The sequence below is a fragment of the Labeo rohita genome, chromosome 6 (genome assembly GCF_022985175.1).
Source record: "Labeo rohita strain BAU-BD-2019 chromosome 6, IGBB_LRoh.1.0, whole genome shotgun sequence".
NCBI classification, from domain to species: Eukaryota; Metazoa; Chordata; class Actinopteri; order Cypriniformes; family Cyprinidae; genus Labeo; species Labeo rohita.
Window position 1 is genome coordinate 1,695,118 of NC_066874.1, and position 18,929 is coordinate 1,714,046.

At 33.9% G+C, this 18,929-nt stretch overlaps 2 protein-coding genes across 5 annotated transcripts; both read right to left on the reverse strand.

The window, feature by feature from the left end:
- Positions 1–232: 232 nt before the first annotated feature.
- Positions 233–11,543, reverse strand: tpra1 (transmembrane protein, adipocyte asscociated 1). The gene is made up of 11 exons (XM_051112907.1): positions 11,374–11,543; positions 10,547–10,724; positions 8,508–8,640; positions 8,295–8,381; positions 7,020–7,092; positions 6,404–6,483; positions 5,076–5,186; positions 4,920–4,980; positions 4,712–4,814; positions 4,070–4,150; positions 233–1,931 (listed from the first exon to the last, which is right to left on the reverse strand). Exons 2-11 carry the CDS (start codon positions 10,708–10,710, stop codon positions 1,688–1,690), a joined length of 1,137 nt encoding a protein of 378 aa, XP_050968864.1. The 5' UTR covers positions 10,711–10,724; positions 11,374–11,543; the 3' UTR covers positions 233–1,687.
- Positions 11,544–12,401: 858 nt separating this feature from the next.
- trim107 (tripartite motif containing 107) lies at positions 12,402–18,012 on the reverse strand. 4 transcript variants are annotated; one of them, XM_051111382.1, is made up of 3 exons: positions 17,884–17,966; positions 17,720–17,788; positions 12,402–14,306 (listed from the first exon to the last, which is right to left on the reverse strand). In XM_051111382.1, exon 3 carries the CDS (start codon positions 14,286–14,288, stop codon positions 12,861–12,863), a length of 1,428 nt encoding a protein of 475 aa, XP_050967339.1. In that variant the 5' UTR covers positions 14,289–14,306; positions 17,720–17,788; positions 17,884–17,966; the 3' UTR covers positions 12,402–12,860. The 4 variants fall into 4 exon arrangements, with proteins under 4 accessions (XP_050967339.1, XP_050967338.1, XP_050967340.1 ...); XM_051111381.1 differs by having other exon boundaries at positions 17,446–17,788; XM_051111383.1 differs by lacking the exon at positions 17,720–17,788 and having other exon boundaries at positions 17,884–18,012.
- Positions 18,013–18,929: the final 917 nt, after the last annotated feature.

The following is an 18,929-nucleotide window of genomic DNA, read 5'->3' on the forward strand; positions in this document are numbered from 1 at the left end:
ATATTGCTTTTGTTTTAGCATGTAAAAATAATCTTATTTTATATATACATTTATATTTTCTGTTTTTATTTTCATACAGTAAATTGTAGTGATATATATATATATATATTTTACACAGCAGTGGTTCATTTTCTGTCGTCAAATTAAAAGAGACTGATAGCCAACAGTTGACACGTCACGTGATGACAGTCTGCGAACTTCTTTATAAAAACATAAATGAAAGCACACATCACAGAATTGAAACGATTTATTAATCGAGAATGTTCAAATGTATAAGAAACGTTTTTTTAGTGACTACATGAACATAAAAAGTGTTATTCACATCTGTTGACGTCGAGAGTTCCTGTGAAAATCGCTTCAACACGTCACTGCAAGTATATTCCAAAATAAAAGTCCTCGGTTGTCTGTGTAGTTCAAGATAGTGCTGTGGCACGTAGTATCTTTGTTGGACTTCAGCTCAGTTTTTATCTAATTAAAACAGTTCTTATTTTCTGCTTTATAACATCTGATCCACTGCTATAGGCGAATAGAATAAATATCCTGATCTTTAAAAAAGCATTTCAGAAAAGAGAAAACAAAATATTTTTGAGATAGATCAAAAAATAAAACACAGGCAGAGCAAAGCACTAAGTATGAGCAATATGATAAAGTGCACTGAATTTCAGATTATACTACAAGTGATTCACAGTGAAAAAATTAAAACTCAAAAATGAACTTAAAATCTCTAAATAGACACGGTTTAATTATAAAACACTGTCTCTCCATGCCCAAATCATATTTAAAGCACAAAGGGAAGTAAGCAATAAGAAACGCATGTTTTACTCAGGCCAAATTTAATTGGTGATTTTTTTTCTGTGCACCGAAAAGGTTATGTTGTAATTAACTAGTGGTATTTTATCAAATAAAACAAAGCAGGTCAAATGCTTTCTCCCAATATGGTCCTTTTTCTTCACTTTCTCCTACATGGAATGACATTGGGACAAACCTGACTTGAGTCGGTTCTATTTTCAGTAGAAATCAGAAAGATGGACAAAAGTCAAGATCACAATTTAAGCTTTCACTTTAAGAACTGAGCCCGAGTCTAATGACGGCAGGCTAAAATAATTCATCAGATAACTAAAATAAATAAAAATCCAAAGAAAATATTTTCAAAACTATGACGTAGCAACGAGAAATAAATGTTTTCACAAATTTCTAGATGAACGTTCGGTCCACATGAAGCACGTGAACAGAGCCAAGGTAGATTTCAGGGTCCTTAAGCCTTCAAATCAGCAAGCAAATGAGCCGAATCAGTGCAAAACAACCCTAACGTGGAAAACGAGCATCGAAACATGAGCGGACGTTTCGCTGGTATCAGTAGCACAACTCAGAAACTGGTCTGAAATCATCTAGAGATAAGCTAATGGCGATCGATTATGGTTTCAGCAAAAATATATTAGATTATGCACATCACAAAGTCCAATAAACTTGCCTGCGGCACGGATCCGAGTACACAAATGTCAAATTAAGAGCACTGGTGTTATACAAGGAATGTTGGATTCATGGAATACAAATGAAATCGATCTTAAATAACAGCACTGACTGTGAAAACCGTTCCCCAATCAAGGCAGTGCATGAGAAACTGAAGTCAGACGCACAGCGCGTCAAATGTTCGTCTGTGTGGAGGTCAGCGTTAAAGCGCGTTGGTTCAGGCGTTGAGGGCTCTCCAGCGGTCGCTGTCGATGCTGTTGATGCTGTGTCCTCCGCCGAAAGGTCCCGACACCACGTCGTCCAGGTACGCGCCGGAGCCGTCGATCTGCGTGCTGGAGTACGAGCCGTGATCCAGATCCTTCCGGCCCAGGCCAGAGGCCGAGGTGTTGGGCAGGTGCACGTCCGAGTCTTCTGGCTCGTCGATTTGTGACTTGTAGGAGAAGAGGATTTTGGGCTCGGAACTGAAGAGAAAAGAAGAGGACGTTCGTTACTATACCACCCATGTATGAACATAGTATTAAAATGTTGTCATCACTGAATACATTTTTAAACATTCACTACTGTTCAAGAGTTTGAGGTCAGTAAGATTTTTTTTTTAATTAACACTTATTCATCAAGGATGAATTAAATTGATCAAGAGTGACAAAAGATTTCAAATAAATGCACTTTCTATTCATCTATGAATTTATCAGCTTCCATAAAAATGTTTTCAACATTGATAATAATCAGAGATGTTTTTTGAGCAGCAAATCAGCATATTAGAATGATTCCTCAAGGATCATGGGAAACTTTTTGAAACTCATTTTTGTCACATTCAGTTTTTTTGGAAAAAGTCATAACTGTGACAAAAGAAAATGACAAAAATAAGTCATAAAATTAAAAGTTAAAATCATGACTTTATATCTCTTAATTATGACTTAGTATCTCAAAATTTCATAGTAATTTCATAGTTATTAAAGCATGTTCTTCATGTGGCAGTCTACGGGTTTTCAAAGACACCGAAAAAAAATCTCTGAAAATTATAATGATTTAAAAAAAAAAGAGAGAGAGAGAGATGTGAAAATTATGACAGAAGTTTATATTCTTATAAAAAGTCATAATTATGAAAAAACAGTTGTTGTTTTTTTCATAATTTTCACTTCTGTCATAATTATGTTTTTTTTTTTCAATATCGGCTGTTATGTCAAAACAGTGACTTTGCATTAACTATAACATTTTAAAAAAGGACAATTATGAGATATATCAAAATTATGACATATAAAGTCTACATTCTTAAAAAAATCATAATTATGGCAAATAAACAATTGTGACAATTTTAATTTTTCCCATAATTATGACTTTATCTCAATAATGGCTTTTTATGTCAAAATAGCAACTTTTTATATCATAATTATGATTTATGAAAGCATGTTCTTCATATGGCAGTCTATGGGCTTCCACAGACACACAAGAATCTCTGGTAAATTAGAATTAAGAGTTAAAAATATATAATGATGAGATATGTCAAAATTATAACTAAAAAGTCAACATCCTTAGAGAAAGTCATAAATATTACAAAAACAACTGTGACAATTTTGACTTTTTATTTCATATTGATTGTCATAATTATGACTTTATCTCAATATTGACTTTTTATGTCAAATAGCAACTAAAAATTCAGCTTTGCATAACTGGAATAAATTAAATTCTAACTCGCATCTAAATTCACATCTAAAGTAGGCAGAAAAAAAGAATGATATTAGTGTTTTACTGTATTTTTGATCAAATAAATGCAGCCTTGTTTAAAAAAAAACAAAAAAAACAAAGTGTTTTGAACTGTAGTATATAATGGTGTTTTTTATGCTTTCAATGTTATTGAGGAGACATTGTGTATGTTAACTACGTGGTATTCATATACAAAAAGCAGATAATATTTAGTGACATCCAAATAAAGTGTCTTTTCATATATCAAATTGTACAAAATGCCTGAAGATATGAAAATAATACGGTGACAACTCTAACTGTTTTTAAAAACATTTGGCACCTCAAAGATTCTGTAGGATGTTTTTTAAAAGGTTTGGAACAGGGAAATAACCACTATTATCCTCTCTTGGTGTCAGAAGTGCTCTGACTTTACCACATTTTTTGGATCATTTCTGTAAAATTCTGTTTGAAAGTATCCAAACACAAAGAGTGTCCATGGACATTCAATAGAAAGAGCAAAAGGTTGTATGACAATATGATGGCTGACCACATTTGCTGAGGGGAGTAAAGTCATATCATTGACAACATGATTTCTCTTCCTCTTTAAAAAAAAAAAACTGACGTGGCAGAAACGCTCCCATCTCAAAACTTCCCTTCTTCACCTAGAATGAGATAAATCATGACTGCTTTTGGTGCCTGGATTAAAAATAAAACCCTACAAAGGTGTAGAATATGACATTTTAAGGAAGTTGAAAACCACAGCCTATTCATCTGCTCTGTGAACACAGTTACAGTTACTCACTTCCACATGCAGAAGTAAAGCATGACAATATGACAGGAATGAGTCTGTCTAGAGGCTGAATCGACTGGCACGTCTGTAATATCCTGCGACTGAATCACAAGTGGATCTACATACCCGAAGAATCCTTTGAGGAACGTCACATAGATCAAAGGAGCAAAGACGGAAAAGTACAGGAATGTGGTGACATCCACACAGCTGCAAACACACAGAGGAACAGAAACACAGAAAACAAATTATGATCTGGCATTCATTTTTAGCATTTCAAAAATGGTAAAAGAAATTAATATTATGATACAAAATGAATGAGAAATATTTAAGGTTTTTTAAGCAGTTTAACATTTCTATTATTTTCAAATCATGAAAAAAAACCAAAGAAATCCTCAAATTCATGTTCATTGCGTAAAAGCTTCAGTCGCATTTTATGCTGATGATATAATTTGTATTAGATGCATTATAATAATGTAATAAAAACAATTAAATTAGAAACTGGACATTAATTAAATGCTTCTTTTAGTCCAAAGAGCATGACTTGATGCCGAATATTTGATATAACATACATATAAAGATAAGTGATTAGTACGCAAAATTTTTAAAATGAAACTAGTTTACAAAATGTTAATTTAAAGTACATTTGAAAATGGAAAACTACATTAGAAAATCGCATTATCTAACACTAACACTTCTGCTAACTGGCTAATTGCACTGCTAATACGACGTCTGACAGTATACGTTTGACAGAAACAGGTGAATCCTCACCACAAGCCTTCGATGATGTCGGCACAGAGCAGCGCGCTTCCCAAACCCTGAACCAGATTCAGCACGGACAGGATGGCAGCGTACACGTAAAAACTCCTCTTCGCTGCGGCACGAGAACCACAAACACATTCACATCATCCTCTGAATGATTCTTACATTGAAAACAGAGCAACAGAGCAAAAACACCGAAAACAGAGCATTTACTCACATGGTAACGAGATCCTCTCTCTGACTGGCGTTTTAGGTAGGATGACTATCAGGGAATACACCTAAAACAGATTATAACGCAGAATAAAGCATTAATAATTCAATATATAAGCACAAAAAGGTTTTTAAAAGGAAATATAAGTAATTAATTAAGTACCAGGAAAAAGAAACAGGAACTGGCCAACCAAAAGTGTCGTCCGCCGTGGCCATAGATGTTGAAGTCTTTGGCGGAGAGATGCTTGTCTGGGAAACGGATCTCCAGAGTCCCCTGACAGAGCGAGAGATGCTGAATTAAAGCAATAACTCACTAGAAGACATGACTTACAGTCAATTTACCACAGCTAAATGTGTTTTTATACATCACATTAGGGGTGTGTGACATGACGATAAAAATGTCTCCACAATCTGCTTTTGGAGAAACATCGTAGTATCGTGCTATTCTATCAGTTGCAGATCTGGTGCCTCCGTCTCAATATACTGTACAACGCCACATACATTCACATCAGTGTTAAAGGAGAAGTTGACTTATAATGTACTATAATGTAAGATAAGATGCTTCTTCCTTGGCCTGGAATCATTTACAACCGCATTTGGGATCATTTGAAGCCGCACTGAAGCCCATTTTGGAAGTTCAAACTCAGGGCCCCATATCAGTCCATTATGTGGAGAAAAAAACGCTGAAATGTTTCCCTCGAAAAACAATTTCTTTACGGCTGAAGAAAGAAAGACATGAACATCTTGGATGACAAGGGGGTGACTACATTATCTGTACATTTTTGTTCTGGACGTGGACTCCTTTAACACTCACAGGACGCTGCGCTTAGTCACAATCACAAAAGTACATTATTTGCTTCAAAGCCTTGCCAGTTCAACATTTCATATGCGTGCTGTTCTGATTGCGCTAATACTGTTAAAACACAAAAGGTTTCAATATAAAAACAGCTGCTTATGTCTAAAGTGAAAGTAAATGATTGAGAGAAAAACAGATGTGTGCAGCTCTTAAAGGAACAGCAGACTAACTGTACTAATCATTCTGTACCTGAAAAATAAAGCACTGTTTGTTTTATTGGTATTATGTTTATTTGTAATGTGTATCTTTGTTCCTATTTTTTTAATAACAAAGATAAAATAATGGCAAAGATCTTACTTTGGCCTTAATATCTGCCATTCTTTTCTGTTTTCTTGAAAGGCTTTGTTTTTAAAAAAGGGAAATTAGTTCGGTTGTACTGCTATAACCAACATGACAAACAATCGTGATAGAATCCTCATATTTCTGAAAAAAACCTGATATGATATTTTTGCCATATCGCCCACCCCTAGATCACACCACTTAAAACACATTACTTCATCAGTTTGAATTAGTCAAAATGGTTTCTGAAGTAGCATCCAACTCAACAGATGTTTTGTTTAATGATATATATTCAGCAGTTTTCTAATAAATATATAGTATATAAATGTATAATGAATGGCTGTTGTATAACACACCTGTGTGATGGAGTACGCCAGAGACAAGACCGCCGTAATGGCCAACACACGCTTGATGCTGGACTTGCTCTCCAGATGGCCTGAGCAAACACAATCAACAGACACGTCACTTTAACAGGAAGTGCAGCACACACTAAAAAAACTTTCGTTTTCATGGGCTCTCACTGCACAGTAATGCAGTATGTAAAGTTACAAAACACAGCATTCACTGGTGTTGTTATTGTTAACTTAAACTATTAAAAAACATTTTCATTAATGGAAATAAAGCTAAAAATAAGACAAATTATAAATATTAGATTTTAAAAAACCTACAAACATTTTAAATACTGATATTGGCTACTAAATGAAACAAAATAAGTTAAAGCTGAATTTCTAAAACTAAAACTGAAAGAAAAACAAATGAAAGCTAAACAAAAATATATTAATGTGAATGACAAAAGCACAAAAAAATTACTAAAACTTAAACTAAAATGACAATGGAAAATATAAAAATAAAAGCTAATTTAAAATATTAGTAAATAGATATATAATACTAAAATAACACAGTCATTTTAAAAAAAGTAGATTTTTATAAGATTTTTATAAGACCCGAAACAAACATAATGCAGGAACGTACCAAAAGCCAGTCCGAGTATGATGACGCTGAGCTCAATAGCCAATAAAAAGAACCTGGTGATTTCCCAAAGCACCTGTAAACACATAGAAATCACTGATGGATTCACGTCACAATTACAGCACAATCCTCTCAGTGTGTTTTATTACAGCGTAAGCAAACAGATCTTTAAGTCAACATGAAGTCAGAACAGACTATATTTACTTTCTTAATTCATGTTCCTGCTCTGATTATAAATCATTCAGTTACATTATTGTAGTTACATAAATGTTTGTTTTTATAATCCACCCGCATAATATAATAAAGTCTCTCCATCTGTTTCAGGAAACACACTACTGTTTAGAAGTTTGGGGTCAATTACTTTTGAAAGAAGTCTTTTCTGCTCAATGTGGCTACATTCAAAAATACAGTAAAAACTGTACAATCATGAAATATTTTTACAATTTAAAATACCTGCTTTCTATGTGAATATATAGTAAAATGCAATTTATTCCTGTGATGCAAAGCTGAATTTTAAGCATCGTTCCTCTAGTTTTCAGTGTCACGTGGTCCTTCAGAATTCATTCTAATATGGTGATTTGCTGCTCAAGAAACTTTTCTGATTATTATCATTGTTGAAAACAATTTGCGCTGCCCAATATTTTCATGGAAACTGTGATACATGTTATTTTTCAGGATTCACAGATGAATAGAAAGCTCAAAAGAACAGCATTTATTTGAAATAGAAATCTTTTGTAACATTGTAAATGCCTTAACTGTCACTTTTGATTAATTAAACGCACAAAAATGCGGATTTTTTTCTGATTGAAAATGTGTGTCAAAACACAACAAATATATAGCAATCTTGATAAATCTGGAAAGGAATACACTGAAATCAAAATATCAAAGCTTAGATAACAGGATAAAAAAAAGAGGCATTTATTTTAGAGTCCTGGCTATTTCCTGACCCTGGATTGATGCACTCTTTCAGCAACCATTGATTTTGTACTGAATTGAGAACATGGATTCGAAATGACTAGAAAAGCCTAAAGACATTAAATGCTTTAAACAGTAATATATTTTCAGAGAAAGACAGAGCAAAAGTGCAGAGCAATATCCACAGACAATGTCCAGCTTTTTGTTGGTGTCATGAAAAGAATAATGGCTCATAAAACACCAAATAATGTAGCACTGAAGTTGCACTTTCAAAGTAAGGGTTTTGTTAGTATATAGCACCATAATTCAAGATTCACAGAAGTCACTATAATGTCCTCACTGAGATATTTTGCGTGTTTTCACCTTGTCTATGAGTGTGGCAGAGCTGGATGTGCTGACGGTCATGGAGACGATGGCACGTGTGATTCCTACAGCCGCCACCACAAACACCTGAATGAGAAGAGAAAGAGTCTGTCAGAGCAAATCTGAGCAGCACAACACAGGTTTGCGGAGTGACAGTTGTGGACAAACTTCCACACTGCAGTTTCAGGTCACGTGGGACGTTCTGCTGCTTACCAGTATGTAAAACGCCACGAATATGGGGCTGGAGGTCAGACGGATCTTAGCGCGAGCAGAAGGAAGCTTCCACATCAGGAAGATGAGGAAAGCCACGTTTGGGATGAGCAGCATCAAGTCCCAGTAACGAACCCTGACGGACAAACAAAGACGAACGGTCACAAACCAGACCAAAACAGAGGTTTCACTGCTGTGAAAGAGTGTTCATTAAACATGTTTGGATTAAGCAGCACAGAAAACAACCATTTATGACTACAATACTAGACCACACACAAACACATCTAAAACAGGAATTTCAACTTTTTATGCTGTGATGGAAAGTACCTACTCGTCCACACACACATCTCCTAGAAACCAAAATGAAAAGTTTAAGCTGAAGTAATAAACTTACTAAAACTGAGGGGAAGAACAAAAACAATAAAAAATAACAAATGCACAAAAATACTGATGAATGACTAAAACTTACAAGTGAATAAAAATAAAAATGGCAATACAAAATATATATATATTAAAGAGTTTTTAGCATTTACTGTTTTTTTATACTTAATTATATCATTTAAATATTTTATTTATTTTACTTATATACACTGCTATTTAAAGGTTTGGGGTCAGTAAGATGTTTTTGAAACATCTAGTCTTTTCTGCTCAACAAGGCTGTGTTTATTTTAATCAAATATACAGTAAAACAAAAAAGTTAGTCAAATTTTGAAATATGTTTACAATTTAAAATGCCTGCTCTCTATGTGAATATACAGTAAAATGTAATTTATTCCTGTGATGCAAAGCTGAATTTTCAGAATCATTACTCCAGTCTTCAGTGTCACATGATCGTTCAGAAATCATTCTAATATGCTGACTTGCTGGTTTTTATTTATATTTTATTGTTTTGTCTCTCTGTAAAGGAGATTTTAGGTTTTATATTTTAGGTTTGAGGATGACTAGTTCTCTGTAATATTCGTAAAAAAAATGAAAAGATATGTATTACAGTGTTCATATATTTATACAAGCATACATATGCCTATATAGTAGCAGCACTTGCAGTAAATGAAGACCAATTTTAAACTTTATTAAAATTCACTGTAGACTGGAGTAATGATGCTGAAAATTCAGCTTTGATCACAGGATTAATTTACATTTGAACAGAACTTCACATAGAAAGCAGATATCTAAAATTGTAATAATATTTCACAATTTTTACCGCATTTTACCACATTTTTTGGATCAAATAAATGCAGCCTTGAGCAGAAAAGGCATCTTTTAGAAACATCTTACTGACACTAAGCTTGAACAGTAGTTTAAAACAACTGTAATGAGATTCTTTTTTTGTGCAAGTTTGAACATGTTTTCCTCACCTTACTTACAACATACAATAGATGACCCAAAACAATAGACTACTGTTTTCCTTTCTATGTAATTTGCTGATTTATGATTTTAAAAAACAAGGAGAGGAAGTTGTCATGAAAAGCACCAAACATCTTTTGTCTCTGAAGAGCCCAGGACGTCCTCTTCAAGACACGTAAACTATTCTGAGACATTCCCTAACACACACGTCCTCAAAGGAACAAAAAATACCCAGCTGTCCTAGGAGAACCAGATATGATATTTTAATAAAATTACAGAGGACAGTCCCGTCTGATAGAGTCTTTACAGCACAGAAACGAAAGCAGAACTGAAAGATCACTTTGTAAAAATCCTCCACCACTAAAATCATATTTCACGCGCCACACACAAGCGCCTACTGTTAGATCCTACACAAGATCATCTGTATCTAAGAAAAACTCTTCAGTATATGAGCTTCGAAACTACATTCAAGCATTTAAACATGGCAAAGAGCCCAGATTAAAAAAACTCCAGTCAGTTTCAGCACACGGAAATGCAAAATGAAATGCAAAATAAAACTAAAAATAAAATTCTTGACCTGCTGCTTTGTTAAAATGAAAAAAATAAACTGTACAAATTTACACTAACTCCATATATCAGACATGCACATACCATATAAAAGCAACATGATTATGGTTTATTAAAGTGAAAGGCCGTACCTGGAGTGTCCGATGTCGTCGTACAGGATCTGTAGACATTTGTGTGGTTTGGTGATGTTGTTCTCATGATCAGGGATAAATTCAGAGCCATTGGCCGTAGTGGGAAACACACTGGTATTGGTATAATGGAGCAACCTTTCCACACCAGTCACAGTCTCCAGCATTCTGGATTAAACCTCTGCAAGGCAAACAACCACTTCAGATTACATTCATACTCACACATAAAGCATAAAAACAACTTACTTGCATGCAACACACACATTTTCACAAGATCAGATTCAATAAAACAATGACAGGAGAGTTTAAAATAAATTAAAAAATTAAAAATGTAAATTTATGAATGTTTAATTTAAGAGAAATTAAAGCTAAACTGAAAAATTACAACGCACAAATGAAAACTGAATAAAATATTACCAAACACTATGATAGTGTATAAATAATAATAAAAATAACACAGCCCCACTTCGACAATTTACTCACTGTTTTTAAATCAGGCATCACATTGTCAAATCAATTTCATTTGAAAAAAAAAAATGTTACATTGTGTCAGAGATCGGAATGTTTCGAACGCATGAAATGTAACAAAGTTTCTCCGCTGGAATGTGTGTGTGTATTTACACATATTTGACGTTACATAACACAATCACAGTCTGTATGACCAAAAACAACACATGCTGATCCGAACACAAGAATAAAGCGTCGGTGATCTAGAATTTTCCTGTTTTACTACACGAACGCGATATGTTTATATTGTAACGTATTTTATGACACAATTCACACACAGCGCGCGGATATATCAGCTGATAAACCTCAAAAACACAGCTCACCTTTAACTACTGAAGATCTCAGATCAGAGCCGGTGTGCTTCAGTGTTGCCGTGATCATAAGTTATTAGTTGAGGCATAATAACTTTCGTCAGTGTGTCGGCGGTTTGTTGTTTACAGGCGGAATGAAACTGATGCGTCAGTCGCGATTCGCTTGTCAGATAAAAGTCGCCGTGAATGCGTTATCGTATCAAAGATGGCCGCCATCTATGCGACCTTTCAAAATAAAAGACTTACTGAAAGCGCTAAATGCATATTTGTGACCCCGGACCACAAAATCTTAAGTAGCACCGGTATATACATTGTATGGGTCAGACTCATGGATTTTTCTTTTATGCCAAAAATCGTTAGAATATTAAATAAAGATCATGACATAAATATATTTTGTAAATGTCCTACCGTAAATATATGAAAACGTAATATTTGATTACTAATGTGCATTGCTGGACAGCTATAAAGGCGATTTTCTCAATTTATTTATTTTTTGCCAAATATGGTTCTATCTTAACAAACCATACATCAATGGAAAGCTTATTTATTCAGCTTTCAGGTGATGCATAAATCTCAATTTCCAAAAATTGACCCTTATGACTGGTTTTGTGATCCAGGGTCACATTTGTGTACATTTAAATGCTACTCTGATAGCTTATGCAGTACTGTAGCTTCATTTTTTTTTTTTTAATTTCACACTAATATTTGATTTTATGTGTTGATGTTGCTTTGCTCTGCACTTGTTGTCTGTTACATTATTTACATTTAAATCTTATTAATACAATTAATACACATCTATGCTTTATCATTACCAAAATACGAACAGATTTTTTGTAATCATACATAAAGCAAGCTAGCATTTTAATTTATATAAAACAAAAACGATACAGAAGGCACCTCTTCTAGGAGACACTTCAAAATAAAAGCGTCCGTCCGACATGGATGGTCGGCATGTAAGCAACTCTTCAAAATAAAAAATCAAAAATTAAATAAAATACGATACAATAATTTACACAACAAACAATACACTATAATAGAATATCTAAAAAATGGTAAATGCTGTTTATTTAAATTTAGACAGAAGCAAGTATTAATAAACACGTTCAAACAAAAGCACAGCATTAGAACAGAATTAGAAGTGTATTCTTAAAGTTAAACAAATGCCACATGCTCAAATGCAATATCACATACCTAACACAGTACTGCAAAGAATGCAGTGCAATGCAGTGAATGCATGTGGCAATCTAGTGCAGAATGATGCAGCATAAGTGAGCATTAAAGACATATTGCATCATAACATCATGACAACAGGATAAGTATGAATGAATAAGGTTTAAGAAAATTTTAGCAGTTGGTTGAATAAGGTTAAAGCAGCGAAGAAACAAGTGATTTTCTCTAGTGGCCACTTTAATCTCCCAGTGAAGTTTGCAGAGTCAAATTAAATATGCTGCTCACCACACCTAAAGTCAACAGTGTAGTAAAGCGTTTGTTTGAAGCCACTAGTTGACAGTTATGTGTGCTTTGGGCTGACCAGACATCATCCTTACAGCCAGATACACCGGGTGCGTAAAGCTGACTTCAAAAGTGTGCAGATGAGTTTTATCCCCACTCACATCACTAATACTGTAAAACGCTAAAGTGCCAGTACTAAAGCTGAGACGTATCTCCATTCTCTTCAGAGATGGTGTACGTCTAAGCGGTGTGTCCTTTCCTTTCTCATACGCCCTCAGAAGGTTATCACAGTACATGAGGCACCAGGATCCAGCGCTGCTCTCCAGACCGCTACCAGAACCAGATCTGGGCAGGTCGCCGTAACACACGGCCAGAACCCAAGAACAACCTTCAGCCTGAAAGTTCCAGAGGTGTTCTCCTCGGACGAAGTTCTGGGAGCTCAAAGCCTGGAAGAAACTGGTGAACCTCTGAGAACTGGCTGGATACGGCTGTTTGGCTACGCTGAACGACACCGTTTTGAGGTCTTCGGATAAAACCAGGTTGGGATGGATGGTTTCGGGGTTGAACGTCACCTCGGAAGGGTTGAGAACGACACGTAGAGACCGTTGAGCGGATCCGAGTCCGAGACGGAGTTGGGTATTTTGGTTCTCGATCTTCTCACAGACTTTCTTCAAATTGTTGGACAATTCCAGATCGCTTGAGGCGTCCTGCAGAGGCTCCACGGACAAGCTGGTAAGCTGGTTCTCGATGTCTCGGACTCCGTCGCTAAAACACGAATCATCCGTCTCATCCATTAACGTGTTGACTTGAAGTTCAGCTGCTCTCAGTTGCTTCTGGAGGTCTGTCAGCATTCGCACTCTTTTCTCAACAGCATCTTCTCTGGGTTTCAACTCGGCCTCTAGAAGCTTCAACACAGTTGCACGGTAGGTCTTCACCAGCTCTGTCATCTCCTCCAATACGCTGCTCACATCTTTCCTCAGATCTGCATGCGTCTCTGAAAGCACAGCCTCTCTGGCCGTTTCTTTATTCACCTGATTATCTACTAAAGTGAGCTTTTCTTGAAGATTAGTTATGATGGGATTCAGTCTAGACTTTCGTTCACTGGTTTCAGTCTCTACTTTCTCAGAATCTGTTGATGTGCACACATCAGCGTCTTCTGAAGACGGTTGGTCATTGATTATTTTGTCTTCTGCAATGGATTGAACCACACTGACGCTGTTGGCTTTGTAGTTCTCAACTATCTGTTTTAGTTTGATGTTTCTCGGGAGGGATTCTGGGCTGAGATGTTCCTGTCCACATACTGGGCAGCAAAGTACTTGATCAAATCCAGAATTTTTATCCCTCTCTGGTGTTTCCAGACAAATTAGGCAGAAACTGTGAGCGCAGGGAAGTGTGACGGGGTCGAGAAAGAGATGGAGACAGATGGGACAGGTGAGCTCTGACTCCAAAGAGCCGTCAGGAGACCCGTGTGCCATTATGATTGCCTTTTGTAACTGCAATACAGACAGAGAAAAGGATAGTTACATCAGTGTTAATTTGGCTTTAATGCAGACAGACAAAATGTCTCCCAATTTTGAGAAAAATGTGGAAAAATAGGGTTCCCTAGAAGCCCATTTTCACCTCACGGGGTGGAAAAACACGAAGTATAATTTAAATTATGAGATGCTAAGAAATAATAATGAGCTTAAAAAGTTGAAATTTTGAGATAAAAACTCAAATTGCAGCACAAATTGTCACTAAGCCACAATTTTGGACAGAAAGTCAACATTATTAGATAAAAAATCATAATCATGACATTATTACATAAAAGTCAAAATTGTGACATAAAAGGTACAAAAATATGAAATAAAAGTAGAAATTCTGAGATTTAAAAAAGTCATAATTATTAGATACAAAGTTGAAATAGTCCTAATTATGGCATAAAAGATCAATCAATTTTGTTTTTGTATTCATGAGCTTTTCTGAACAATTTTGACTTTTTATGTCATAATTTATATCATAACATTTTAGCCCAAAACAATTATTTTACCTAAGCACGATTTTCAAAATGTTCAAAATGTCATAATTTATGACATGCTAAGGCATAATTCTGAGATAAAAAGCTGTAATTATGACATAAAAAAATTACAATGACAACACAAAATTATGACATAAAGTCTACTAATAAAATAAAAAGCTGAAATTTTGAGATGAAAAGACAATGATCAATAATTTAGACAAATGTCTAAATTATAAGGTATTAAGCCATAATTATGATATTAATAGATAAAGTCAAAATTGTGACATAAAAGCTAAAATTATGACATATAAAGTAGAAATTCTGAGAAAAAAAGTCATAATTATTAGATAAAAGATTAAATAAGTCATAATTATGACATAAAAGGTAAAAAAAAAATTGTAAAAATAACACTTCATCTCAAAACAATGATTTTACCTAAGATTGATTTTTTGATACATCAAAATTTTGAAAACATCACAATTATGACATAAATAGTCAAAATTGTGAGATGTTTAGTGATAATAATGAAATAAGAAGTTGTAATTATGTTACAACCTCTCATTAAAATGGCTCGAAAAGAGAGATTATGTAACATAAAAGGAATGAGGAAACAATGTCACTGACATAAAAAAGTTATATGACAAAACAAAATTGTCAAAAATAGTTGAAACTTTTAGATAAAAAGTCAATTATCAGAAATCGATAATTACGAGACAAAGTTAAAATTAACAGATAAAAAAATCATAATTATGATATTGAAAGTCATATGGCAAATAGCCAAAATATGATCTGAAGTCATAATTATTAGATTTAAGTCAAAATTGTGACATAATTATGACAAATTAAGTTGACATTATGAGACAAAAGCTATAATTATTAGATAAAAAAGTTATTAATCATGTAATAATTATGACATAAAAGGTCAAAAACTGTCATAATAGTTTTTATGTCATAATTATAACAATTTAATAATATAATAATTATAATTCATGAAATAAAAATGTAAGATGCTAAACCATAATTATGAGAAAAAAGTCATAAATGTCAAGAAGATTTTACGAATTTTGAAGTCATAATTAGATACATTTGAAAAAATAAAATTTAAAAAGTAAGAAATTATGAGATGAAAACGTTTAAATTATGTCATAATTACGACATAAAAGCTCAAAATTGTTGTGTAATGCGTTTTTCCTTTTGACTTTTAATGTTACAAGTCAATTTCTGTTTACTTAAAACAATAATTTACCTACACAGAAATACAGAAATGATCAGCAGTATTGTACTGATAATCGTCCATCTTGTTAATATAATGCGTTCTATCTATATACAGTGTTGGGGAGTCACTAGTTACATGTAATGGAATTACAAAATAATTTAATTACAAAAAAAAAAATATAATTGTAATTAGTTACTGAGAAAAAATGTGAAATTAAATTACAGTTACTTTTGAAAATGTTAATGATTACAAAGGGGGTTACATTTACATTTTTTCACACACAGATTTAATTTACTTCTTTCATAAATTACAATCAATACACTAGATTTTGTTTTTGGTGGAAGCTTTGTGTTTGGTTAGCTAATAAAATATTAAATCTCAATTCAATATTATGTGTACAATTTCTTAATTCTGTCATCCTGGTATAGTGGACTTGCTCTTGTTTCATACGAACGCAGCTTCTGCCTTTTTGTTTTGTACACTGTAATGGATTATAAGATAACTAACAAACTAGTACTGTTAATACTAGTACTTAATTATTTATGTGGTGAAATGTGTAATAAAAGTGGTACGACTGCACCGTACCCCTTAAATGTCCTTCTAGTTTAAACTTCCCGCTTGCTAGCGACTGCTTTCTTCGTGGAAGCTTTGCATTCAAATATTTCAACTCAGATCAGAGTTTCTTGTTTATTTACTTTTGTGGCAAGCAGCTGTGTAATAAGTGGGATAATGTACATCCGGTCAGTTGTTATCGCAAAATAAAGGTGTATATTATCCCTTACTTATTAAAATCCTAATTCATTTAGGATTTTGAAAATCACAATAATCAGTGTGTTATAGAGTGCTACTGTAAGGTTGACACTGCCTGGTTTAAATGTTTCAAAGAGATGAACAGTTGAAAATATTAGAAATTTAAAAAAAAAGTAATCAAATGTAATAAGTTACATTACTTTAATAAAGTAATTAAAAAGTTACACTACTTATTACATTTTAAATAGGGTAACTTGTAATCTGTAACCTATTACATTTCCAAAGTAACCTTCCCAACACTGTCTATACATACGCAGAATCTCAATTTTAGCTGCAAGAAAACGTATCTGTAATTTTATCTGTAAATACTGTATATTATTTGTCATCAGACTGTCAAAACTAAAGCTAGAGGACGCCAACTAGCGGCGAGCAGCGCGTCCTGCAGTCATGAAGCCCGCCAGTGTAAACGAGGCTCGACTTTGACACCTTCCTCTAACAACTGTCCGCCCGGAGAACCGCTAAGCCACGCCACTCACTTTCACGCCACGAATCCTACAGTCTTGTTACTGTCGTTTAGCAGAACAGCAGAAATTCTTTCAGAATGACGTGGGCGCTTTTAGTTGTTTATGTGCAGCCATTTTCCAACATAAAAATGTGGATGTCTTACCTATAACGCGGAGGAAACTCGACGCAGACGCGTGTCGTACTGTGTGTTTACAGTCATAACTGCAACACAATGTGATTCAAGCCAAACGAGACGCACACCCGTTAACGCCTGCACTGATAATCGGCGCAGAGTTTCGTTTTCCTGTCCGTTACCGTTGCACCGCCTACATCTCTCGTGTGTTACTGTGTTACCAGATCGATTCGGGACATTCATGGGTTCACTCAGTGCCACAGTGTATCAAACTGTTAGTTTAAGCTTTGTATAAAGCACTTACCTACACTCGTCCTGTTGATGATACTTACATTGAGATTAGGTGCTCCTAATATCGATGCTGGGGTGTTTGCTACGTGTAAAACAGCAGTTATTGTTGATCTACAGACAGAAAGTGTCACTGGAGTTGAAAGAGCAGCCGTGATCTGCATTTACAGCCATACACACCTTTATTTAAACAAACTCCGCCGCTTCCTGATGGAGCTCCACAGCAGCGGACCTATCGCGGCATTTACTCACAACAAACAAGTGTGAAGATGATGATGATGATGATGATGTACGTGCAGTACATCAGCCCAGTTACCACGCATGACGAGCAAACCGCCGATACCTAAAACAAGTCATTTTTATTTTGCACTTTTTATTTTGATACACACGGGGAAAATAAAACGACAGCAATCTCTATTAATATTAAAATCTCATATTTATAAATCTGATATTATTTTAAAGACAGGAACCGCCAAATAAAAAGCTTATTTTATTTTTATTTAAAAAAATTATTTTAAAAATATTATATTGTTAAATGTATGTTTTAATAATAATATATAAGCAAACTATTTTCAACATATAAAAAAACAATACTTTTAACTTTTATCTTAGGTTATCGAGGTTGTTGACATTGTATAATTATTATTATCAAAAAATCTAGATTATATAATGCATTTATAACATGGACTTTGCAATATCTTTAAAATATATTTTGCTCAAAGAGTCATAAAAGATATAATAATCGCGATTAATCACATCCAAAATAAAAGTTTACGTAACATATGTGCGTGTGCTGCTATACACATACATGTATAGATTTAATAAAAAATGGAATATATATTTATATTTATACATAAATCATATATAAATATGAATTACGTATGTATGTGCATACGTATGTGTATAATATGCTGGGCAACGATTAATCGAATCCAAAATAAAAGTTTTTGTTTATATAATACGTGTGTGTACTGTGTATATTTATTACGTATAGATAAAGACACTCACATACAGTATACACTACCGTTCAAAAGTTTGGGGTCAGTACATTTTTATTGTTTCTTTTTTCTTTTCTTTTTTTCTTTTTTCTTTTTTTTATTCAGCAAGGATGTATTAAGTTAATAATTAAAAGTTTATTAAAAGTTAATAATAAATAATTTACATTGTTATAAAATATTTATATTTTGAATAAACACTGTACTTTTTAAACTTGTTATTCATGAAAG